The sequence below is a fragment of the Capra hircus genome, chromosome 2, assembly GCF_001704415.2.
Source record: "Capra hircus breed San Clemente chromosome 2, ASM170441v1, whole genome shotgun sequence".
In the NCBI taxonomy this organism is placed as follows: Eukaryota; Metazoa; Chordata; class Mammalia; order Artiodactyla; family Bovidae; genus Capra; species Capra hircus.
Window position 1 is genome coordinate 82,775,081 of NC_030809.1, and position 27,947 is coordinate 82,803,027.

Below are 27,947 nucleotides of genomic sequence, written 5' to 3' on the forward strand. Positions count from 1 at the left end.
GACCCCCTGGAGAAGGAAATGGCAACCCACTTCAGTATTCTTGGTCAGGAGATCCTATGGACAGAGGAGCCTGGTAGGCTACAGTCCATGGGGTTGCAAAGGAGTCAGACACAACTTAGTGATTAAACAACAACAATAAATTTTCTACTCATAAATCCATGACATATCATCCACATCATGTTTTGTGTTTTTCTTTTCTTCCTTCCCCTCTTCCTGTTCCTTTTTCTTTAACTTCCTTCCCTTTTTCATGTATTTTTTTCTTTCTTTCTAAGAAAAGTTTGACCTGTCTTTGAATACAGCAAGAGTTGGTGGAAAGTAGAACACCTTGGCTATATCTTACATCTATAAAGGGCCATGAATTTAGCTTTATTTTGAAATGAAATTCTAGAAGTTTCCCCAGATACACAGGATTGAAAGCCAAAGACATTCAGCATTCAACTTTTAGATTTTCTTTGTGAACATTGAAAGTGTGTTTTTCTGATAAAGTTTAGAAATTCCTGCATTTTGTTACATCTGTTCCCAAAAGAGAAGTAGCTCGTGTCTCTCTGAAGTTCTCGGAGACCTTAGCGAAGAGTTGCTTTCAATTCTTTAATTTGTAAAAGGCCTCTGATAGTATGTACGCTTTCTATACCCTTATCTCTCCTACTACACCTTTCATTTTGAGCCTGCCCCTTCGTCATCTCATTTGTGGCTTGTACATCTTATCTCATGTGGCTTTTCACTCTACTCTGCTCTTCAGAGGGAGTGGAAAGAAGTACTTGAGGATGAAAGGATGCACAGAGATGTATTTGGAAAAAAATAAAAGTAGTATAGTGTTATGTCTACCAGTGTTCATTTTCATCTCAGAGCCCCAGAGCTATTAAACCTTTGTTTTTGTTTTTTTCTTCTTTTTAAACAATTGTTTCTAAGGATAGACTTTCTGTGGAACATGGTACTAAAGTACCCCCCCTAATGTAAACATTATTATTATTTTAGCATTTTCTGCTCAAGATCCTAATGAATTCTTCCAGGTTGCATTTGCCTTTCTCTCTTTTTATGTTCAGTACTAAGGACTAGGGGGAACGTTTGAAAAGCATGGAATAGAGAAGTGATTTTGTAAAAGATTCCTTTAGTTTCATGATTTCCAACACGTGCTATTATAATTTCCAACTTCTAGTAACCCTGTGAAAATAGAAAGCTTTTACATTTCTTGCAGTAATGACAGCGATGTATATATTTATACACCAGCATCTCTTTTATTTTTTTTTAAGTAGAGGCAAATTACAAAAAGCTTAGGATATGAGAAAAGAAATGTGTTCCTTGCATACCAGTTTGAGAACTAGTCAGAATATTTAGCAGGGTCCGAGTGATTGTTCAGTAAATCAGTCAAGGACACTGGAGTAAATCAGTTTCACCCGCCACCAGGGGTGCAGAATCAACTCAAATCCAGTGTAACCAAGTCAGATAACAGGCAAGCAACAGCAAAGAGAGTCTGAAATTTACAAAGTAGCCTAACATCTATTTTCCTTTGATTTTCTGGTTTGCCATCATGTCATTACCAAAGGAGGCACTGGAGAGGTAAGTGTAATATATAAAACTTAAGTGTTAGAGTAGATGAATCTGTTCAACATGAGCCCAAGCTAACAGATTCTAACAATGATAACAAATATTTTAAGGGCCATTTTCCATCAAGTGTTCTTCAGATGAGCAGTTACAAAGTTGCTCTTATTATGTGCTGCCATCCGGTGTCCATTTCATAGAATGCAAAGAATTTTTGGTCAAGCTGTTTGTGTTTAGTTTCTTTGGTTTAGGGTTTTTTGTTTGTTTGGTTTTGGTTTTACTTTCTATGTTCACAAGTCAGGATTCATTTTAAGAATGTTCTCTAAAGTGTCACTTGGAGAAGATGTCCCACTAATTGCATTAACTGCTTGTCCTTATTAGAAGTTAGTTCTTCCTCCTTCTTAATTACATTAAGGATCCTCACCGCCACCCCCTCCCCCATCTTAAATGTGATATCTTGTGACAAAAATTTAAAATAAATACTTGCACTTATTGTCCCAGGATATATTTCCTGTGCTGAATCACTAGCATTAATGTCAATCCCTTACCTAATTGCTATGTGGAGACTCTCTCACCTATTCCTAGGACACTGACTTACTGAAGTTGGACATTTCCTGAGTTATGTGTCTTACTTAACACACAAGTCTATCCAACATCTAGGTTTTTATCTCTCTGTGTGGAAAAATTTTAAAAAATGAATGCCCTCAAATTTAAGATGATGAAATGTTGATGCATTAATTGGCTCCCATCTTGGGAAAGTAGGGCTGAAAAGGCTCCCAATTCGGCATTGCAGAATAGCCCAGATCAGTCTAAGAAGTAGCCTTGCTCCAAGGAGAAAGATGTTCAAGGACCTCTTTGGCAATACTAAGGAGTCTTCCGCTCTCAGGGCTATCATGAGGCTCTCCATAGACGAGTGCAGTATGACTGAGGGAGAGTTATGTGCCTTCTGCTCTAGAGATGGTCAGCAGAATGAGTGTGGCCTTCAAGGTTCAGAATACTTGGCCTGAACCCCATATTTATGACTGTGGTGCCCTGGGATAGGATGTAACCTCACAACACCTCAGTTCTCTTATCTGTAGTGTGCGGATTACCACCTACCTCCCAATGCTATTTGGATAATTCATTTGTTCCCGTGTTTACTACCGGTCTCCAATGAGTTAGAGGTAAATGCCTTGCGGTCTCTGCTGTTTGCCTTTATATATGCAGGCTTTGGAATTGTATCTGTCTTGTGATAGATGCTCAGTAGATACTTATGACTGGCATGGGAATTAAATTTCTTGACTTATACAAAGTATCAGGTGCCACACCTAGCACAGGGTGAGAACTGATGTATGCCTACCAGCTTATTTTATTGACACACATATGAGAAGTCAGGAAGCCCTCTGAGAAAGCTCAGGTCATGCCACTAGAATTATAAATTAGAAAAGATGTATTAAACCAGGAACATTAGATAGTTTTAAAATGATTCTATGAAAGACTTGTCAGAACACTTGGCAATTAAGTAATAAATAAGGGAAATGCAAGAAGTAGGTGCTTTGTAGCCCTTTTGTCACTGGGTTGTTCAGTCGTTAAGTTGTGTCTAACTCTAGATGTGATGCTCCTGAAATTTGAGATCCCATATATTCTTTTATTCAAAAACATTTGAGAACTTCCCTGCTGGTCCAGCGTTTAAGACGCTGAGCTTCCCCAGTGGAGGGCATGGATTCAGTTCCTGGTCAGGGAAGTTCCACATGCCTTATGGTAAGGACCCCCCAAAACCACCAAATATCAAAACATAAAAACAACAAGAAATAAAAAAAACTTTGATAAGCACTCATAAGCACTCACTATATGTCAGATATGGGTTTCCCTGGTGACTGAGAGGTAAAGAATCTGCCTGCAATGCAGGGGATCCCTGGGCCAGGAAGATCCCCTGGAGAAGAAAATGGAAATCCACTTGAGTATCCTTTCAAGGAAATCCCATGGACAGAAGAGCCTGGCAGGCTACAGTCCACGGAGTCGCAGAAAAAGAGCTACCGAGTGAGAGCATAACAACAGCAACACCACCCACAGATGCTGTGCCCAGGCGTGGAAAAGCTCTAGGCGTGGTGGGCCCTTCTCTGAGGGTGCTAGGCAAGCAGAGAGATGTTTCTTTCCATTCTGAAAATCACTTCTTCCTCAAAAGGTCTATTTAAAAGTCCTGTGTAAGTAAGCCCTCTAAACTTGAAGGAGCTACTCACCTCCCGAGTTGAATCTCAATATACTGAAAAACTGTCACCTAGAAGGATTTGATGGCATGTAGAAAGCGTTAGAATTTCAAGTCAAGGCAAACCCTTGCCAGTTGATCCAATTCACACCCCTTCCGGAGCTGACAGTGCCACCGAAATGCTCATTGTTAGAGTAACTGATGAGAAGCTTTTCTCCTGATATCCTGAGAATTACAGGTGACACAGAGGGCCAAACACATCAAATGGGGAATAGACTTGAAAGATATTGTAAAGAAAATAGCTAAGTCTTTATTCAGAAGATAAAGGTCCTGACCTATGTCATAAGGTAAAAGATATTCCCAGTAGGTGAATTCTCAGTCACTCCCACGTGAGAGGCTTTTGAAACATTTCCTGGTTTTAGACTCCCTACTGAGTACATGAGAGTCTGCTCATCACAAACCAGAATAACCCCCTAGCAGGAAAGAGACAGAGGTGGTGTCATAGTTAGAAGCACACCCCTGCTTCTGGCTTCTTCTGAGCAGTTGAAAGGTTTATCATTAACTCCTTTTGGTATATGCTAAGTTGCTTCAGTGTGTCAGACTCTTTGCGACCCTATGGACTGCATCCTGGGTTCCTCTGTCCATGGGATTCTCCAGGCAAGAATACTAGAGTGGGTTGCTATGCCCTCCTCCAGGGGATCTTTCAGACCCCAGGATCAAACACATGTCTCCTGTGTCTTCTGCATTGCAGGTGGATTCTTTAAAGCTGAGCTACAAGGGGCGGGGTGGGGGTGGCAGTCCACGACTCCTTTAAATCAGTTCAATTCCCAAGAGAAAAAAAGTGCATGAGAGTAGTGGGCCTTTGACCAATCCTTGTGATTATCATTAGGTAAAAGAGTAAATAAGGCAGTCCAGATGACTTGTACCTTGCCATAGGCTCTGCACTCTAGCTTCTATAACTTGAGATTTAGGACCAAAACTATGGTGAAAGCTGACATGGGCAATCTCCTTAATCAAGAACGTGGCACAGTCATACATTGGAGATATAGCTGGTTTGGATCCAGGACACCTCCATAAAGAGAATCAGGCACCGAAAAGAGTCATATAATATTTTTGGTGTCCCAGAACATATAAATTTATGTTTATACTCAACTGTAGCCTATTAATAATGTAATAGCATTATGTCTAAAAAAACAATGTATATACCTTAATTCAAAAATACTGTATTGCTAAAACATGATGATCATCATCTGAGCCTCAATATGACTCACAAAGAAAGTGAGTCATAATACTTTTTGCTGGTGGAGGGTTTTTCCTCAGTGTCGATAGCTGCTGACTGATGAGGGTGGTGGTTACTAAAGGTTGGGGTTGCTGCAGCAATTTATTAAAATAAAATAATGAAGTTTACCATATCAATTGACTTTTCCTTTCATAAGCAACTTCTCTGTAGCATGCAGTGCTGTGTAAAAGCATTTTACTCACAGTAGAACTTCTTTCAAATTGGATTCAGTCCTTTCAAACTCTGCTACTGGTTTATCAACTACACTTATGTAATATCCTGAATCCTTTTTTGTCATTTAAACAATCTTCATAGAAACTTACCAGAAATAGATGCCATCTCATGAAATCACTTTCTTTCCTCATCCATAAGAAGCAATTTTTCATTCCTTAAAGTTTTTCATGAAATTGTAACAATTCAGCCACATCTTCAGGCTCCACCTCTAATTCTAGTTCTCTGGCTAATTCCACCATATCTGCACTCACTCCTCTGCTGAAATCTTGAATGAACCCTTCAAAGTCATTCATGAAGGTTGAAATCAACTTCTTCAAAGTTCTGCTAATGTTAATGTTCTGACCTCTTCCCCTGAATCAAGAATGTTCTTCATGGTATAAAGAATATTGAATACTTTCCAGAAGGTCTTCAGTTTACTTTCCCCAGATCCATCAGAGGAATCATGACTTATGGCAGCTATAGCATTACAAAAAATATATCTTAATATAATAAGACTGCCTGGTTCATGGGCTGTAGAATGGATGTTGTGTTAGCAGGCATAAAAACATTAATCTCATAGTGTATCTTCATCAGCGCTCTGGAGTAACCAAGTACATTGTCAATGAACAATAATATTTTGAAAGGTATCTTATTTTCTGAGCAGCAGGTCTCAACACTAGACCTAAAATATTCAATAAGCCGTATTGTCAAGAGATGTGCTATCACCCATGATTTTTCATCCTATCTGTAACATAATTCTTAAGGATCCTAAGATTTTCAGAATGGTAAATGAACAATGGCTTCAACTTAAAATTACCAGCTGCATTATCCCCTAACAAGAGAGTCAGTCTGTGCTTTAAGGTTTTTGAAGTCAGTTATCAACTTCTCTTCTCTAGCTATGGAGGTCTTGGATGGCATCTTCTTCCAACAGAAGACTGTTTTGCCTATGTGGAAAATGTGTTGTTTAATGTAGCCACCCTCATTGAGGTTCTTAGCTAGGTCATCTGGACCACTTACTGCAGCTTCTACGTCAGCACTTGCTTCTTCACCTCGTGTGTTTATGTTTTAGAGAACGCTTCTTCCCTTAAACCCCATCAATCAACCTCTTCAGGCTTCATAATTTTCTTCTGCCGCTTCCTCATCTCTCACAGTTTTCACTGAAATTGAAGAGAGTTAGGGCTTTGCTCTGGGTTAGGCTTTGGCTTAAGGGAGTGTTGTGTCTGAACTGATTTCTATCCAGGCCACTAAAACTTTCCTTATTATCAGCGATAAGACTGTTTTGCCTGTCTATCATTCATGTGTTCACTGGATTAGCACTTTTGATTTCCTTTAAAACTTTGACTTCACTTGGCTAACTTTGGCACAAAAGGCGTAGTACTCAGCCTGTCTCAGTTTTTGACTTGCCTGCCTCAGTAAACTTAATCACGACTCAGTTCAGTTCAGTTCAGTTCAGTCGCTCAGTTGTGTCCGACTCTGCAACCCCATGAATTGCAGCACGCCAGGCCTCCCTGTCCATCACCAACTCCCGGAGTTTACTCAGACTCACGTCCATCGAGTTGGTGATGCCATCCAGCCATCTCATCCTCTGTCGTCCCCTTCTCCTCCTGCCCCCAATCCCTCCCAGCATCAGAGTCTTCCAATGAGTCAACTCTTCACATGAGGTGGCCAAAGGACTGGAGTTTCAGCTTTAGCATCATTCCCTCCAAAGAAATCCCAGGGCTGATTTCCTTCAGAATGGACTGGTTGGATCTCCTTGCAGTCCAAGGGACTCTCAAGAGTCTTCTCCAACACCACAGTTCAAAAGCATCAGTTCTTCAGCGCTCACAACTAGCTTCTGATTTAAAGTGAGGGAGATGTGACTCTTCCATTCACTTGAACACTTTAAGGCCATTATAGAATTACTCCTTGGCCTAATTTCAATATTGACATGTCTCAGTCCATAGGGATGCCTGAGGAGAGGGAGAAAGTTGGGGAAAGACCAGTTAGTAGAGCATTCAGGACACACACAACCAATGGATTAAGTTAGCTGTCTTATATGGGCATAGTTCATGGCGCCCAAAAATAGTTACAATAATGACATCAAGATCACTGATTACGGATCATCATAACAAACACAATAATGTAAAAATTTGAAATATTGTGAGAATTTCCAATATGTGACTGAGCCATGAAGTGAACAAATGCTATCGGACTTTTGTCTTGCTTGAAGCAAGGCTGCCATGAAACTTCACTTTGTAAAAATTGCGATATCTGCTAAGCACAATGAAATGAAGCACGCCTATACTCCTTAATCTAAAAAGCAAAATATAAATTAGTAAAGAGATTATAGGCTTCAGAATCAGAGAAACTGGGTTTGTCTCTAAATGTATGGTCTTAAGTAAGTTACCTAAACACTCTGAATCTTATTTTCTATACTAGTAAGTGGATATAATATCTTCATCATCTTTTTGAGAAGCTAAATCTCCACTAGATGATCAAACTTATACTACTCAAAATAATTTATGCTAATTCTTATTTTAAAAGAGATCATGAAAAACTGAATTAAAATTGGGGCATCTGAAATGTTGAAAACCAGCATTCTGTTCTTCCTTTTGAAATGATATTGTCTTAAATTGGAAAAATCCCTTGTATTCATAGATATTATTTATAGTTTATAAGTTCAAAAAGAAATTGCACTGTATGTAAAGAGCCAGAGCAATTTATATTACCAAAGTTACAACACGTACAATTCCTACCCTCTTCAGCCTGTTCATCAGATTCACCTAAGAGGGGAACTCTTTACAGCAGCTCAAAGTTCTGAGAACCATGAGATAATCGAATTTCATGCAATTTCATTTCTAACCAATTCCAGTTCCAAGTTTAAAGAAGGGAAAAATGCCAACACATTCTATAAACGATCAACATCTGAAACAGATCAAATCAGAACCATTTATCCAGGGCTTGCTATAGATAGGAAGCAAATAAGGTATAGAATATCTCCTGCCAGGAGATTAAAAATATAGTAGGAAATGTAACAGGCAGGTTAAATAAAGATTCTGTTATGTCTGAGGATATTCCATTCTTGCTGGTTACATATGGTCAAAGTAAGGGGTGGAGATAACAAGGATGCCCAGTCTAGACCACCAGTCCTGCCAATGCTTACTCTATCTTGGGTCATCTAATATTATGACCTCTGTCAGAAGAAGGCTACAGGTGCTTCAGTTCATCTTGCTGCTGGTGGTAAATAAAAGGAGAAATAGGAACTAAAGCGAAAGGAGAAAAAGGTCTATGTGTTTTTATTCCTACCTCCATCTTTATTGCCATTTGATTGAAAAGTGACTATTTGAAGACAAGTGGGTCCAACAACATGCAGTTCATATTTGCATGTTGAAAAATACACATTATGTATGTTTTGTTTCTGTTTTTCCTTTTTAATACAGTGGTGTATAAGTAGGAAAGCTTCAGGCATATAAGAGCCACGTAGTCTTATAAATGTTAACTTGACTGAATCAAAACTGTTATTTCAATCAAACCCCTAGAGTCTATGAGGAAAGTGGAACTAAATTATACAAAGATCTTAAATGGTCATTTAAAACATATTTTTGTATAGTTTTATATTGCCCAGAATAGTCTTTGAGTAACCTTTAAAAAAAAGCTTTTGTAAAATGAATTCAGCTATTCAAAAATGAGTGTTAAACCAAAGCAAACATCAGCAACATGATGTAATAGATAGAAACTTAATGTATATTAATCTCCTTAATGTTTTGCCATCTAAACTAAGGGTATTCTTCATGACACAAACTTATACAGATCTAGTCACTTAAGTAACAATGCAATGCAAAGGGCAATCAAAGTTGGGGTTTCACTTTCTGATTTAACTATTGTTATATCCAATGTTTTTTTATTCCCCCATGCCTAAGTTTAATCATTAACTCAACAAATATATAATTATTGCCTACTCTATCCAATTCACTATTACTTGTCACTGGAGCTATCTTTGTAAATATAAAGTATTTTCTGTTGGTTTGGGGATTTTTATTTAATGGGGGAAAGAGAGAAGTGAAATTTACAAAATATTATTTTTCAATATGTCTTAAGTGCTATGTGAGGAAGTCACGGAAGATATATTTAAAAATATAATGTTTGAACTTCTGATGAATGGGAATTAACAATCAGAAGGGGCTGGGATGGGTGAGGACAGTCATAGATAAATAGCGCAGTATGGTATTTTGAACTATATCTTATATTATGATTGACATTGAAAACTTCCCTTATCAGGATTCTTCTACAGGACAGGGTTAATTAGCTCCTTATATGAATCCATAGTATACAATTTTCATAACCTGCCTCTCATTTTTTGATATTTTACATGCAGACTTAAGAAATGATGCACTTCATTCTCATGCAGAGAGCCTTAACTTATAAGATGATTTGTAGTATCAGTTTAAATTCATAGTCATAAGCTTGTTCAATTGAAAGATATGCACATTTTAAAATATTTTTTAAAAACATATTGCCAGATTCACTCCTGAAAAATTATTTGCACTCCCACCAAAATTGTATGGGAGAATCCATTTCTCCACACTTTCAGTAAGTAGCCCTTGGTATCATTTCTTATAATTCTAGCTAGTTTGACTGGCAAAAAAGAAAAAAAACACATTTGACTCCTTTTATTTTCATATTTGCTTTCTGTTGAGTTTCAACATTGAAAAATACTGTGAACTAGACAGTGAGATTAGCTGGTTAGTTTTCAAGACTCTGATGTGTACTAAACCAATGAAGAGATGTAACAAAGAAGGAGTATATCCTGGACATCCTAGAGTGCAAAGTCAAGTGGGCCTTAGGAAGCATCTCTATGAACAAAGCCAGTGAAAGTAATGAAATTCCAGATGAGCCATTTCAAATCCTAAAAGATGATGCTGTTAAAGTGTTATACTCAGTATGCCAGCAAATTTGGAAAACTCAGCAGTGGCCATAGGACTGAAAAAGGGCAGTTTTCATTCCAATGACAAAGAATGTTCAAACTACCGCACAGTTGCACTCATCTCACACACTATCAAAGTAATGGCTAGTGTGTGAGTCTCACACATTAGCAAAGGCTTCAATAGTATGTGAACTGAGAACTTCCAGATGGTCAAGCTGGATTTAGAAAAGGTAGAAGAAGCAGAGAACAAATTGCCAGCATCCATTGTATCATAGAAAAAATAAGAGAATTCTAGAAAAACTTCTAGTTGTGATTCATTGAGTACTCTAAAGCCTTTGATTGTGTGGATCAAAACAAACTGGAAAATATTTCAAGAGATGGGACTAGAAGACCACCTTACCTGCCTCCTGAGAAATCTGTATGCAGGTCAAGAAGCAATAGCTAGAAGAAGACATGGAACAATGGACTGTTTCCAAATTGGGAAAGGTGTATGTCAAGACTATATATGTGTCATCCTGCTTATTTAACTTATATGCAGATTACATCATGCGAAATGTCAGACTAGATGAAGCACAAGCTGGAATCAAGATTGCTGGGAGAAATATCAATAACCTCACATATGCAGATGACACCACCTTTATGGCCAAAAGCAAAGAGGAACTAAATAGCTTCTTGATGAAAGTGAAATAGGAGAGTGAAAAAGCTGGTTTAAAACAACATTCAGCAAAAACCACCACAATATTGTAAAGTAATTAGCCTCCAATAAAAAATTTTTTAAAAGACACACACAAAAAAAACCCTCAACATTCAAAAAATGAAGATCATGGCATCCGGTCCCATCTCTTCATGGCAAATAGATGGGGAAACAATGGAAGCAGTGACAGACGTTATTTTCTTTGGCTCCAAAATCACTGCAGATGGTGACTGCAGCCATGAAATTAAAACATGTTTGCTCCTTGGAAGAAAAGCTATGACAAACTAGACAGCATATTAAAAAGAAGAGACATTACTTTAGTGACAAAAGTCCATATAGTCAAAGCTATGGTTTTTCCAGCAGTCATGTGTGGATGTGAGAGTTGGACCATAAAGAAATCTGAGCACCAAAGAATTGATGCTATTGAACTGTGGTATTGGAGAAGAATCTTGAGAGTCCCTTGGACTACAGATCAAACCAGTCAATCCTAAAGGACATCAGTCCTCACTGGAAGAACTAATGCTGAAGCTGAAGGCCCAATACTTTGGCCACCTATGAGAATTGACTCATTGGAAAAGACCTTGATGCTGGGAAAGATTGAAGGCAAGAGGAGAAGGGGATGACAGAGGATGAGATGTTTGAATGCCATCAGTGACTCAATGGACATGAGTTTGAGCAATCTCTGGGAGTTGGTGATGGACAGGGAAACCTGGCGTGCTGAAGTCCATGGGGCTTCAAAGAGTCAGACATTACTGAGCGACTGAACTATACTGAACGACTGAACTGTACTGAACTGAACAATGAAGGATGATGTTCTGATTTCTATTTTTAGTTTGCTGCAGAAACAGCTTTTTATGGAGTGGGGGACATGGATACATGAAGTTGGATTTTTAATAGCTGAAATATTTGAGGAAGATCTACAAATGAAACTTTGACTGCAAATCCCATGATCTAAAAACTACAGAATCTTTTATTATTATACATATTCCATACCACCTATAGATGTTAATAAAGAAAAAGACTTTTAGGAATTCTAGTTAAAAAAGAGATAGTCTCTACTTATTCTACATGTTGCTTATGCAATACTTGTGTTAATTTCTTCAATAATAATGCTTTTTATTTGCTTTTTTCTCTCCTAAGGAAAAACTGGTCTACTTCCTGGATTGTTCTTTCTAGTCGGAAAATTGAATTTTACAAGGAGTCCAAGCAGCAGGCGCTATCTAACATGGTGAGTAGTTCTCTGTGTTTACTATTATCATCTTCATAGAAATATTGTTGAATTGAAAGTTCAGTTTCAGCAGAAATCGCACTAAAGCCTTCAAGCTAGCAACATCTGAAAGCAGATGGAAGAAATGACTCAATAAACTTTTAATCAGATGAAGGAAAAATAGAACTTAGTGTCTGTTTTATTAAGTGGTGCATTTGGAGAATAATCACAAAATGAGATGAATAGTGAGCAGCTATCTAGTAATGGGAAGGTAACACTTTAAATTAAGGTGCCATTTATAAATGCTTTATTCTTATTTATGAAATGATCACTAAATGCAGCTACTTGCTCAAATAATGTATTATAAAGCATGTTATAAAATGCATTAGTAATAAATGCTTAACGGATGAGACTATGGGAAGCTGTTTTAAAGAATATTGTAGGACGTAAATCGTATTAAACCATGTATGTGCATCTTTAATACATGAATTTAAGTTGTTATCTAGCATGCTATAAAGTGCTTCACACATTAATAAATAATAATAAGCTGTTTATAAATGGCACCTTAATATAGAGTGATACCAATGAGGAAACACTCTACGTTAACAAAGTGATTTTTTATCTTAGTCTAACTATGACTTCACTACATCCAGCTAACCTTTCTGAATAGTTCTATGACTCAATCTAATGGCACTAATACAATTTCTGTATCCTGTAGTTATTACAAAGTGAAATTTGTAGGGCTTCTTGATTTGTACCTGGAGGAAGGCCTTACAAATGCCCACTGAGATTTGACAGTGATCATAAGTAGGAGCAATTCTGAGCTAGTTACTGGGGCAATTCAAGCTCAAAACCTCACTGCCCGAACACCAGAGCTGCCGCACGATGTCGGAGACAGTGGGCAAGCAGCATATCTGACAGCCTCCTGATTAAGAAGGACTCCGGGCAGGAACCAACCTGCCATACCCCATTGGCCTGATGGGCAGCCGGGAAAGGGGTCTCCTGGCAGGAATTAACCACAACGAGCTAATTTGTATTTGGCAGGTAATAAAACGATGGAAAGTTCTTTGCTTTCCAGCCACTAGTGGTGTTTGCTATGTAATCCTCTTTAAATAGGAAATAGAAAATCATTTGCTAGGAGATTTTTTTTTTTTTTTAAGGAGAAGATTTTAGTAAGAACAAAAGGTAGCATTTGGCTTGCTCCTGATAATTGCAATAGCCTTTATCCTCAAGTAGCTTGCTGATTTTTGGAGTCTCAGTGCAGTCCAATCTGTAAACTAATTATGAAGAAATTAAAAATATATCTCAGTCCTTTGTATTTTTAATTTAAACTGCCTCGGATATTTGTTTTAGGGTTTTGTTTTTATTTTTTATTTATTTTTTGGCTACAGTAATGTTGAGATAATCTTTTTTGAGAAAAATAAAGTACCCCTAAGGCCCAGGCACAAAACAACTCCCATCCACCCATGGGTCCTTTATCTTCCCTTTGAATGAGTTCTGAGGGGAAAGTCAGGAAGGAAGGAAAGTAGCTTGCCTTTCTGAGTTTGGCTGCTGAGAAGATGATCTTTGTCTTGCTGGGTGAGAAGAATTCCATTGGAGCAGAGTTGATGTGAATGTGCTGGGGTAATGGGAGAGATTAGATTTCAAATTAAAGCTTTTGGTTTGCGTTTATTTTATTATTTTAATCTCATACCAGGAGATATAATTATCAGCTGCTTAATTTTGTACAGGTGGAAGAGAACTCCCCCTTCCATAATAGGCAAACTTTGCAAGTCACCTCATTCATTGCATACCTCCAGATCAAGCTTCAGAATTGTTGTAAATTGATAATAGATTTTACCTTCAGTGAAAATTTGTTAACCTTTGTTTTGTTTTTCTTTTTGGAGGGGTAGTCCCTATTTATTACTTACTGTCCCATTTTCAGTGCTCTTGCATTTTCTCTCACTGCCTTCAAAGCAAATTCAGGGCAGTAACTATGTTTTGTGGTAATGGGGGAAAGAATCACAGATTCCTGTTTGTACTGCATGAATTGCCTTGTTAGTCAACTTCTTGGATACATTTCTAACCAAGGCTTGGTGGGATAGCCCACATTTACCAATACCAGTCTCAGAGAAATGATATGATGATTGCCAGACCTTGATTAAAGATACTGTGGTTTTATTTTGAAAGAGATTTATTCTCAAGTTTCTGAATTTCTCTTGTGCCCCCTTACACGTGTTCTAGTATTATTGTTCACTGTACTTTTGGGGAAAAGTCTGCCCTTTTCTGCAAGGGGTACATAGAAACTGCTTAACTGAGTGCAGAATGTGTTTAGAAGAGTAAATGGTATTTTAATTTGTATAGGAATGATCTTCAAATGCTAATGCACTGGTGAGACAAACCAACAAAATGGCTAGGAGAAGAGTTTTGAAGTTCAACCACAGAGGAATCTATTCTAGTTTTGCCACTTAGAAACTGAAAAGAGTTATTCAACTGCTTTGAGTTTCAAAATCCTCATCTGTAAAGTGGGGACAGTATATCTTTGCCAAGATAATTAGTACAGAGTCACTTCATGGGAAATAGATGGGGAAACAGTGGAAACAGTGTCAGACTTTATATTTTGGGCTCCAGAATCACTGCAGATGGTGACTGCAGCCATGAAATTAAAAGACGCTTACTCCTTGGAAGAAAAGTTATGACCAACCTAGATAGCATATTCAAAAGCAGAGACATTACTTTGCCAACTAAGGTCCGTCTAGTCAAGGCTATGGTTTTTCCTATGGTCATGTATGGATGTGAGAGTTGAACTGTGAAGAAGGCTGTGCCGAAGAATTGATGTGTTTGAACTGTGGTGTTGGAGAAGACTCTTGAGAGTCCCTTGGACTGCAAGGAGATCCAACCAGTGCATTCTGAAAGAGATCAGCCCTGGGATTTCTTTGGAAGGAATGATGCTAAAGCTGAAACTCCAGTCCTTTGGCCACCTCATGCGAAGAGTTGACTCATTGGAAAAGACTCTGATGCTGGGAGGGATTGGGGGCAGGAGGAGAAGGGGACGACAGAGGATGAGATGGCTGGATGACATCACGGACTCGATGGACGTGAGTCTGAGTGAACTCCGGGAGTTGGTGATGGACAGGGAGGCCTGGCGTGCTGCGATTCATGGGGTCGCAGAGTCGGACATGACTGAGTGACTGAACTGAACTGAAAATTAGTTTATAAAAATATACACAATAATCTTAAAATAATTATTATATTCCAATATACTCTATTAAAAATAAATATACTATATTCTGTAGTACATAATATGAAGTATAATGTATTAAGTTGATGCAAAAGTAATTGCAGTTTTGGATCTTGAATTTTAAATCAGTATAGCTAGGCTCAGACACATCTTCATTAATCAAAATAGGAACCATTACAATCAATACACTTTTTGCCGATGAGAAATAAGTCTGTGTATTCCTGCAGTGTAAAAATCTGTGCTTCAGGCTTCAATAAACTCTTGGAAAGCATATTCTACATCCTGCTGGTTGTGGAAGCATTTTCCCTGCAAAAAGTTGTCAAGATGTTTGAAGAAGTGGTAGTTGGTTGGTGAGAGGTCAGGTGAATATGGTGGATGAGGCAAAACTTCTTGGCCCAATTCTTTCAACTTTTGAAGCATTCATTGTGCAATGTGTGGTCATGGAAAAGAATTGGGCCATTTCTGTTGACCAATGCTGGCTGCAGGCATGGCAGTTTTCGATGCATCTCATCAATTTGCTGAGCACATTTCTCAGATGTAATGGTTTCCCCCAGATTCAGAAAGCTGTAATGGATCAGACCAGCAGAAGACCACCAAACAGTAACCATGACATTTTTTTATTATAAGGTTGGCTTTGGGAAGCACTTTGGAGCTTCTTCTCAGTCCGGCCACTGACTTGGTCATTGCCGGTTGTCATATACAATCCACTTTTCACCACATGTCATAATCCAATCGAGAAATGATCCACTGTTGTTGCACAGAATAAGAGAAGACAACATGTCAAAATGACGATTTTCTTGATTTTCAGTCAGCTTATGAGGCACCCACTTATTAAGCTTTTTCACTTTTTCAATTTGCTTCAAATGCTGAATGACCATAGAATGGTTGATGAGTCCTTCAGCAACTTATTTGTAGCTTTAAGATCAGCTTGATGCTGCTCTCAACTGGTCATTGTCGACTTCCAATGGCTGGCCACTTCATTCATCTTCAAGGCTTTCATATCCTTTGCAGAACTTCTCAAACCACCGCTGCATCACACATTTATTAGCAGTTCCTGGGCCAAATGCATTGATCTTACAAGTTGTCTCTGCTGCTTTATAGTCCATTTTGAACTCTAATAAGAAAATCACTCAAATTTGCTTTTTGTCCATCCTTTCCATAGTTTAAAATAAATATAAAGAGCAGGTACTAAGTCATTAGCAAAAAGAACATCAAGTGAGAAATGTGCATTCAGATGATGTGTAACATAACCACACTTATTTAAGTATGTATTCCAATATCAAATGGCAAATTTCAACAATGCAAAAACTGAAATTATGTTTACACTAACCTAATAATTATAATTTATCATTGAATTGATTCACTTGAATTGGTTCACACATGCAGAGAAGAAAAAGTATATTAATTCAAGGAATGCCAACATGTATAGTCTTCCAAAAAGAGAAATATGTTATCCATAGGCAGCATAAAATATTGTTTACGAAGCCATTTCTCTATCTAGGGTTATAGATGTAACATCCTGGTGTCCATATATATGTTCCATATATATCTTCCTCCATTGCCTCTTACACTTACTGCTTTCACATTTAATACAGCATGTCACAGACTGTGGTGCCTGATCCCACATTCCATGTGTGACTATATTTTTTTCCCACTGAAATTCTTTCAGTTTATAACCATGTCCCATTTTTATCAAAAGCAGTCTCTCCCCTGAAGAGAGATACAGAATCACTTTGCTGGTGTGTGTAAATCTGAGTTTCATAGGCTCTGGGTCCTCAGTGACTTATTCAGGGAGGACTGACCTATTCTCTTTTTCTTTTTCAGTAAGTTCATTAAAGAGTAGGATGGCTTTTGAATCAATAATGGATGAGTGGACTGAAGTTCATGTCTATATAAGTTTTCTTCTCAAACTGATGAACCTTTAATAAAGCTGCCATTTCACTGAAAAAAAAAAAAAAAGAAATGGGTCCATTATCACCTACTACTGCACTCACTTTCTAACATGAAGGATATCATATTACCCTAATCCCAAATCTAGGTCAGATGAAACCTCAGAAAGAAAGATAGGCTTCACCAAGAGAGGAGACTGTCTCCTTTTTAATGTCTATACACACTGTCTTTGTTTTGTTCACTTGTTTGGTCCAGACTGGTTGACCCTCTTGTAAAAAGGAGCATTAGAAAACCAGTGGTGTCCTTAGATCTGGGTTTTCTGGATTTATAAAGGAAAGGACAGTGGTTATAGTCTATATTCTGATTTGTAACTTACTTTAAATTTTTAAAATATTGTCACTGGAAAATAATGCAGAATCAAAATATATTAAACAAATTTGTATATTTTAATAGTTATTAATCAAATTTATGCATAATCACCACCCAGGTCAAGATATAGACCCTATAAGCCCTGCCAATTGTCTGTATGTCATCATAGCTTATTCTCTTGTCACAGACTTAAATGGCATCTTAGTCATTATTTTTTCACCCTTTATTATTTTCCCACCTATACCTATAGCTCTTAAAAATATAGTTTATTTCATGTTTTTGAATTTGTAAAATGGAATCACTGCATGCATTGATATTGTTTCTTGCTTCTTTCTCTAAATACGTCTTGCTTTATTTTTTCTTTCTTTTTGTTTTAATCACTTCATATTTTTCTCTCTTGATTTGGGAGTGATACATTTTGTGTTCTATTAATGACTTGCCTGTAATTATAACTTATTAAAGACTAAAGCTATTCAAATATTATTTTAGGATATTTTTAAAATTCACTAATCTCCTTCCCAATGTATATGCTATTTCTGTCTGTATTTTAATTCTTTCTTTTCTATGTTAACACCACTAGACATTATTTGTCCTGTTTTGTAGATTCAATACTGCTTTATATTTGCCTAATATTTGCCACATCCCATGTTATTTATTTTTTCCTGTATCTTAGATCTTCCTTCTAGGATTACTTTTCCTTCTGGTTGAAGTATATTCTGAGAAATTCCTGTAGTAAGGGTCTTGTGGTAACAATCTGTCTGAGCGTCTGCTTGTTTCAAATCTATTTCTCCCTCATTTTGGAAATATATATTCTCTCTGGATATAGAATTTTGAGTTGGCAGTAATTTCCTTTCAATACATCTAAAATAGCTTTCCACTGTCTTCTGTCATCCATTATTGTGATCAAGAAGTTACCTGTTAATCTAACTACCATCCTTTGGTTGCTCGTAATATTTCCACAGTTTCACAATGATACATTCAAATGTCAATTTCTTTTTATTTCCCTGACTGGATTGTTAGGTCCCCTGAAATTGATTATAGCTCTCATTAATGTAGTTTATTAATAGAAAATCCCAAGCTATTATCTTTTCAAATGAAGCTTCTTTTACATTTTCTCTTGTTTCCTTCTAAGCCCCTAGTTAAACCTGTGTTTTCTCACTCTAGCCTCCACATGCTTTATATTCTTCTTTCTGTCTCTCTGAAGCATTCCAAATAACTTCTCTTGATTCATTTTCTCATTCTTTAATTCAATCTCCCTTTGTGATAATCATTATTTTTTAAGTTATTAAAATTTTAATTTCTAGAAGTTTATGTTTTTAATTTACTATGTCATTTGTTAGTTATTCACCCATACACATTTTAAAAACTCGCTTTTATTTTGTGAAAATTAGAAGGAATTTTTTTTTCAATATTCTATGTCTTGTGATTCTAACATCTGAAGTCTGTGTCAATTTTTGCTGGTTCTCACTCATGTTGCATTGTTTCCCTGTGTGTCTGCTTACCTTTGACTTTGTGCTAATCATTGTTATTAAAATAGCATGAGAAGTTCTCCGAGGTCTGGAATAAATGTGTCCTACTCCAGAGTGTTTTGCATTTTCCTCAGGTTATCTGTGGGCATGTCCAGTGATTGATTAGATCAATCTAACACTTTAAAATTTTCAAGTTATGTGTACATAAAAGGAGGGCTACAGTTGTGCTATATCTTATCAGGGACAGAAGTATTCACTCCTTCTTCTCTTACATTGCTCTTCTACAAAGGCAGTCTTCTTTATAACCCCTTGGGATTGCAGAAAAGCTACAAGTTTAATATTAGTTTGCCTTTATCTTTTTATAATGCCCTCAGACAAGGTGAAGTTATGTTGATTCGATATTATGCTTTTCTCTCTGGGTTCAGATTCTCACCTCTAAAAAATACTTTCCTTGGAAGTTCCCACTATCTTTTCAGCTTTTCAATTTTAAAGGTAAGTTTAAAAAGAAGTATTTTATCCAGCACTTTTCATTGTTTTTGGTGGGAGAGTTGATCCAAATAGCATAGTTTCTCATTACAATCTACCTCACTTTCATTTAAATATGCATTTGGTTAATCAAGTTTGTGCTATTTATATAAGCCTTGGTGGGAAAAGACTTCATAAGAATATGTATTGAAATCCTACAATGAACAGCTTGCTCGTTAGGGCTACATATAAGGCATAGAGATATAATCAAGATAGTCTTTGCTTTATAGCTGTCTCTGCCAAAAAAAATAGGATGAGATGAAACAAGAAACATAGGAGAGGTTTTTTTTTTTTTTTAACATTTAAAGGAAGGAGAGCTCACATCTGTGAAAGATTTGAATTAGGCCTTGAAGGATGGTTATAATTTCAGTATGAGGAGATTTGTGGGCAGGGAAAATTCCAGCGGAGTAAAAAATGAAATGAAATGAAAATGAACAATGGTATGAAACTGAAAATGGGCAAGGTCTGTGTGCTAAAAAGAGAAATGAGTTTTTTTAGTTTGGTTGGAAGATAGGATAAAAGAAAATGATTGAGAAGACTGCCATGGATTGAGATTTGCTACCAAGGGCAGCTCTTTAATAAGGTGTGCCTGTACGCTCCAAACATTTTCACCCTAGAATAACCTCTCATAGCTCTTCTTTTAACAAATATATACTGAACAGCAATATGACCCAGGTGTTATTTGTTTTAAAATGACCGGTACTGTAATAAGGAAGAGACAAGAGAAGAATTAATTCTTCTAACTTCAATTCATTTAGTCCAAGAGCAAAAACTTTTGCTTCAAAAGCAGCTACAGTACTATTTAATTCATCTGGAGCCAGAGACATCCTAAAGAAACAAAATTTGTCAGTTTGATTTATCCTTTGAGGCCTTGGATCATATCCCTTTCCATTTTTCAGGTACACTTATCTACTTTTGTACCACCAAAGTATTTCAGTTGGCTCCTGAAATTCAATTGAAACTTTCTTCCTGTGTACCTTCCATACTTTGTGATTTTAGAGCATCTGCCTGATATGGGGTAGACCTTGGACTATAGCTGTGAGATCTGGCAAATATGCACTTCTGGTTAAAATATATATATATGGATTATTTCATGAGGAAGAAGCTGCGTAATTTAGAGAACTCATTCATTTATTTATTTTATGAACTATTAACAGCTCCTAACAGGTGTCACACTATGTGTTATTAAACCCTAGAGATATCCAGATTATTAATATATGATCCCTACTCCGCAGGTGCTTATGTTTCAGTAGGGGAAACAGAATCATACTTAGGTTTATTATAATAGAATATGATTAACATGATGAAGAAATATAAGAAAACATGCTGGGGAACCATAGGTCTAGCTACAGGTAGTCCTTTCCCAAGGAAACTGTGGTGCTGAGTAATGCTCAGCTTATGTATCTCTTCATGTATTAATTCTGCAAATATCACTGAGGGTGCTCGGTATTAAGCCATTATTCTAGGTATTATGAAAGATACAAAAATGAAACAAACTCAGATCTGTCATTTGAGGGCCTGGAAAGAAATAGAAAACACACCCATAAGTCAAGTAATTGTAGTGAAAAAGCGGACTTTGATAATTACTCCAGAATGGCATGGACATGGGCATGAGTTAGTTTTATGGTAAACAAGTGGAGAAAGAGATTGCCTCCAGTTGAAAAGCGTTCTAAATATAGCCACACAGGAAGTGAAATTTGAGGACGTTTCTGAAGGCTGAAGAGGATTTCAATGCAGAAAAAGAGGGGAGAAAGACACTTCACCTGAAAAGAAGGGAGTGAGCAATGATTAAATATGGGAAATCAATTCCTTAATTTATTTATTTTCCAAATATTATCGATTTCTTGTATTGCTCCACATACTATGCTAGTCATTGATCTTAAAAATATTTCTTGGTGGTTCCGAGGCCTAGGGTGTATATGCACCATTCCAGACTGTTTTGTGCAGACTATTAAACCTTGAACCGGATTGTGAGAAGAGGTGATTTCTTTCTATAGGCCCTGTGGAGCCCTGTATCATTAATATCGTGTTGGCCAAAAAAAGATATTACTGAGAAACCTCAACGAATCTTTTGGCCGACTCAATACTGTGTGTGTATATGTGCTAAATTGCTTCAGTTGTGTCTGGCTCTTTGCAACCCTATGGGCTGTATGTAGCTCTCCAGGCTCCGCTATTCATGGGGATTCTGCAGGCAAATACTGGAGTGGGTTGCTGTGCCCTCCCCTAGAGGATCTTCCCAACTCAGGGATGGAACCCACGTCTCTTAAATCTCCTACACTGGCAGGTGGGTTCCTTACCACAAGTGCCATCTAGGAAGCCCCAACTACTGCATATCCTCAAATTAAGAGAGTTAGAGTTTTCAGCAACAGTTTGGGGGAATTAAGTTTTGGGTTTTTTTCCTACAGTAAAAAAAGGAAGACTTGTTAAACTATCTGAAAAACCTATTCTAAAGATCTATGAAATGGATGAGAGCAATAAGGCCTGTGCTGGTACTGATAAAGATTATAGCAAAACAGCTAAATCTGTCATCATTACGGCCCAATGCATTTAGTAGATCACAGGACATCTTCTCCCTCAAAATATACATTAATATTCTCCCATGACCTGATCTTTTAGCAGTCTGGTCATTTGTAAAGAAGTCCTCATACAAAGAAAGCAAATAGGGTGATTCATCTAAGGAGAGCTGAAGAATACGCTGTGGCCCAAACATGGGTATATCAGCACATCAGTGGGCACCAGTTCAAACAGGGAGGTATTTTCATGTGATGCCAGAATATGTGTTCAGTGTGGCACCTTACTAAAACAAATGCATTGTGCAAACTTTATTTCTGATTAGGAAGTATCTCATTTCCACATCCACCCAAAATCAGCCCAAGTGAACCTTATTTCCTTTTATATTTATCACATGATACTCAGAAAACTTAGTATCAATTTTGACATAAATTCTGAAGTATTATAAGCATTTTAGGGACCATTTCTCCCCTCAAACCATACAGTTATAAAGCCAGTTGTTCAATATGGAAACTACATGTTGACTGTGTATGTAACTCGGATTTTTTGGCTACTTTTGTTTTTCACTTTACACTGAAATAATATTTCTAATCAGAGGCAAACACTGGCAAATTTTACTTCTAATGACAGAAAACTTTTCCAAGGCATTTAATAAACTATTAACGTTTTTAGACCAGTCATTCAGCCATAACCTTGAAAGCAAAAAAAGAGTAATATGAAAGCCTTCATTAAAATAATTTGTTTACTTTTTCTTAATATTGTTTACTTCCAATGCAGATAATGAGCATAAGCATTAATTAAATAATGCAATATATTTAATGTTCATTCACTGTAGCATGACTTTAATAACAAAGTGGACTTATTTATGGGAGTAAAATGATGTGATTTAGCAAAAAGATGAAAACAGTTTTAATCAGAAAGCTATTCATGAATTATTGAGTATTCTGTACAAAATGAATATGGAATTATTTTATCTTTGTAAAGTGAGTGTTAAGCCCTTATTCGGATCCCTGCTCAAAAAAATAATAAAAACAGAGGTGTATACAATAGATCTACCAACCTTAGCATAACAAAGCCATTTAAAATCTGTGATTAATGTCTTAATCCTTATAATAATAGTGCTCTGGCAAAGTCAGCGTGGTTCATATTGGGGGCAGATTATTAGTACACCCATTGATTACACTATCATATGGTCTCATCATACATTTAAAACTTAAAAGAAAAAAAACAGTCCAAAATCTGGAGGATGACAGGTGGGGATCAAAGAAAGAAAAGAAAAGGAAAAATGAATTCTAGTATCTGATTAACACAAACTCTGTAAGGAAAAAATGAAATCAAGTGATCGATATTACTATAAATGAGGCCATGTTCTCTGGTTATAATTTTCTCAAGATTTGGCCATTAACCACAATAAATTCTGTATCTTACATAATTTTTAATAACCACAAAAATCTATGAAATTGATAGGATGCTTTATAAATGGATAATAGCTTACTGTCCAATAAACCTCACCTTAGGCTCTTTCAGAAAACTATTTTAATTATGAAGCTTGACTCTCTGTGGTTTATCATTTTGGTCAATGTAATACATGTGATTTAGAGCTTACATTTCTCTAAGATGAAGTGGACTTACTCTACAGTGCATTTTAAAATTTACTGAATATATGTATTTATTCTTCCTTTAAAATTCACTCCTAAATTGAAATGCTCTGGGAAGCAGTATACCATATTAGGTAGAAATAGGAGCCTCTAAGTCAGACCACCTGGGTTAGGAATCCCAGATTCACATTTTATTTGTTGCTAAAATCTTTGATGTTTCTACTGCAGTTTGGGGTTAATAAGAGTACCTACTTCCTAGAGCTATTGTGAGATTGTGTGAGAAAATCGATGTAGCATGCCTAGCACAAAGCAAAGATAATACATATATTTATTATTATTGTCATTATTATTATTACATACAGCAATAGAGCATAGTGGTTAAGAGAACAGACTTTGGAACAAGAACTAGATTCAAACACAAAAACTACCACTTAATAACTATACATTAAAATCCTTGTCTTAATCTTCTGAACAATAACATAAAGATATTTCAGGTAAAAAACAAACAAACAAACAAAAAAAAAACCACTACTGTCCAAAAACAATTTAGAATTTCTTCAGAACTTCATTTCTTATTCATCAGTCAGTTCAATCACTCAGTCGTGTCCTACTCTTTGTGACCCCATTTACTGCAGCACTCCAGGCCTCCCTGTCCATCACAAACTTCCAGAGTTTACTCAAACTCATGTCCATTGAGTCGGTGATGCCATTCATCCATCTCATCCTCTGTTGTCCCCTTCTCATCCGGCCTTCAATCTTTCCCAGCATCAGGGTCTTTTTCAATGAGTCAGTTCTTCACATCAGGTGCCCAAAGTATTGGAGTTTCAGCTTCAGCATCAGTCCTTCCCAGTGAATATTCAGGACTGGTTTCCTTTAGGATGGAGTGGTTAGATCTCCTTGCAGTCCAAGTGACTATCGACCATAGTTCAAAAGCATCAATTCTTCAGTGCTCAGCTTTCTTTAGTCCAACTCTCACATCCATATATGACTACTGGAAAACCCATAGCTTTGACTAGACAGACCTTTGTTGGCAAAGTAATGTCTGCTTTTGAATATGCTATCTAGGTTGGTCATAAATTTTCTTCCAAGGAGCAAGTGTCTTTTAATTTCATTGCTGCAGTCATCATCTGCAGTTATTTTGGTGTGAGTGATTTTGGTATGAGTGATTCTTATTCATACCATAGGCCAAAACAAATATTCCTGGTCAGTTTTCTGCTGCAGGGTGCTTGTGCCATCTCTCGGTTCTATCATCCACTAGTGGCTGTTGAAGGAAGATTAAGACAGCATAGGCAAGTCTGCAAGCTGTGTTAAAGCTGTGAGCTCAGAAGCCTCTCAAATCGTTCTCACTCGCATCCCAGTGATGAGAATGAGTAATGTGGCCACAGGTTGGTGTAAAGGCGGATAGATAAAGTGCAGCCTCTGGATGTTTGAGCTACTTCCCAGAGGAAAGTCTAGACTCTTGAAGAGGGAGCACTGCACACATTTTAGTGGAGAGCTACCTTTCCCTGTCATAGGAAAGAAATACCCATTGTCTCGGTCCTGATTCTCTAGAAAACAAAGCCAAAAATAAGTACCCGTGCTTCTATTTGGGAAGCATGAGCCCAGGACACAGAGAGTAAAGTAAAAAGGAGGTGAAGCAGGAGATGATAGGAAAGGGTAAAGAGGATGTGTTATCATTCTGGCTACCACTCTACACAGAGCCTCAAAGAGACACTAGAGAGGGCTATTGGGCAGGTGCACCACAGTTTTCAGAGAAGCTGCAAATAAACTGGAGAGAGCATGAAGCAGACTGTAGGAGGAAAGGATGGGGTAGGAGAAGGAATTATCAGCCAGGTTTCTTCCCATTTCTTGCTTCAGTTCAGGTCAGTTCAGTCGCTCAGTCATGTCTAGCTCTTTGCGATCCCGTGAATCGCAGCACGCCAGGCCTCCCTGTCCATCACCAACTCCTGGAGTTCACTCATTCTCATGTCCATCGAGTCGGTGATGCCATCCAGCCATCTCCTCCTCTGTCGTCCCCTTCTTCTCCTGCCCCCAATCCCTACCAGCATCAGGGTCTTTTCTCTTCGCATGAGGTGGCCAAAGTACTGGAGTATCACCCAGTCTCCACTCCCTGTGTTGTGTATATCCTGGACACACCCTTATGACTACTCAGAAAGTCAGAGCCTATCCCCTGTAAAGCAGCATTTCATCCAAATCTAGAGGTGCTAGGGAGCTAAACGTCTATCTGCACCTTAGCAACTGAGAGGGCCTTGTATTCCAAGAAGGTGTCTAGACTTCCGCAGGAAGTGGGACCATATGGGCCCAAGCAGGACTGGCCATCTACAGGGACAGCTGAGGCCAACTGAATGAATGAGGGTCTAAGGAGGGAATCTGAGGGGCTGCTGGAGGCATCAAAAATATGCCCAAACTACTCACATTGCAGCATTAAATAGTTTTTATGTAATATAAATGTAAGGCAATATAAGCATGCAACAAACATGGAAGCTTTTATATTTATTCTTGCAAGGTTTTGATTCAGGATAAATACAATAAGTTCTTGAAAGGAGAGAATACTTTCTCCTCAACAAACAAAGTAAACAAATGTATAACATTCTAGTGCTCCAGATCACTAACAAGGCTTTGCTTTTCTCAAAATCTGGTTTGATTTGGTCTTGTACTGAAGAAATTTCACTGGAGAAACAATTTCAGCTATTATTAACACCATTTATATTCATATACATAAAACTCACATCTTACAATCAAAGTATCCACTTCTATGTTGACAGCAGCCATACTTTAGACATTAATAAGATCAGGTATCCATTCAGCACTCTTCCCTAAATCATTTTGCCAAAATGAGAATTTATAAGTGAGTTTTATCCTCCTGCATGATTGATTTTCCAGAAACAAAACCAGTTATGTGATAGAACTTAATTCCTTTAAACAGATTTGGTGTTTCATGTTTCAAACTGATAAGGACAATCTGAGTCTATATTCTGGAACAGCAATTAATCCAAAATAAAAAATGGTAGCTAATAACCTGTTTCATAAAATCTGAGCCTTGTCTTTTTTTTCAACCACATCGAGTAGTAAGGGTATGAGAATGAGTGGCCCCATGATTTGTTGCCCGCACACATGCCCAGTCTTCATCATGGAAAATGCCATCAAGCAAAAGAGCATCTGGCCTTTGATATTTCTTTAATATACATTAAAAGCCCTCAAATATCTCATAAAGAAAAATGGGAACTTAATCCCAAGTGTTTAAGTCAGGGAAAAATATATTATGGAGAGAATATGCTGTCCACTATTATTGGTAAATGGTAAAGATGGACTAAGAAATAATAAAAATCAGAAGTGGACAAAACCTAAGGTCAATTTTTAATAACTTTGCCTTTTCCAGCAAAGAGCTTTTTTATGTTTTATTGTCTAGAAGAAGTAACTTTTAAATACTTCTATTTAAATATTTAAAAAATCAGTCATTTATATTTTAAGTTTACCCAGAATAAATCTATGTACACTTTTAGACTTAAATTTATATTTAGTCAATTTTTAAAAGTACGTTTTTATAATGACGTACAATGTGATACATTGGCATCATGTAGTTTAGCAGACTTTTTCATGTGTTTTATAGCTGTAGAATCAGAAATGTTTTCTATTAAAGGATTCTTTAATTTCAGACTTCTTGAATAAAATCTTGATTGTCTTCCAAATAAATTCTGTAACTTTTTTGAACAACTTATTCCAATATTTAACAATGCTGATAATTTCCCCCTCTAATAAAGCCTAGTCCCTAAAATTGTTCTCCAAGCCTAGGTCTTTTTGCTTTAAATTTGTAAAAATGAATGATTGATTAGGATCATTCTTATATAGCCCTTCATTTACTTAGTTTTCTTTTCTTGAGGTGGATATTTTTATTTGCTAGACTTTTACCAAAATCTCTTTAGTTTTTTCTGTCATACTTTAAAATTTAGCCCAAATCTCTATCATTTGCTTCAATTTTGCTATAATATTAGCTCCTATTAAAGGTCAATATAAATGAGATGATTGTATTTTTATGTCAAGTATTTCTCATTTTATAAACTAAAATTCTGAGGTGTATTTTAAATTTTATTTATTAATATATTGGAATGAATCTGGAAATTTTCTGTTGCAGGTTTCCAGTTTGTAAATTGATTGAGCAGTTAACAGATTTCTGTTTAGGGCTTATTTGGGGCCATTTTGCTAGATTTTAGGAAAATAAAGATTTATAAGACAAATCCAACTTGTTTTGGAACTGGAGGAAAGAGACAAGTCAGAAAGTAGTTGTAATATGTGGATATGTCCAAAAAAGTGTGTTTCAGAGTAGGGAAAATGGTGAGGAGTGAGT

The 27,947-nt window shown here is 36.9% G+C and overlaps 1 protein-coding gene across 1 annotated transcript in view; it reads left to right on the forward strand.

Moving 5' to 3' along the window:
- Positions 1-27,947, forward strand: part of ARHGAP15 (Rho GTPase activating protein 15) — a 711,497-nt gene that overhangs the window by 120,635 nt on the left and 562,915 nt on the right. The window contains exon 5 of the mRNA XM_005676179.3: positions 11,954-12,041. Within this exon, the coding sequence (XP_005676236.2) occupies positions 11,954-12,041 (88 nt within the window). The remainder of the gene's footprint in view (positions 1-11,953; positions 12,042-27,947) is intronic.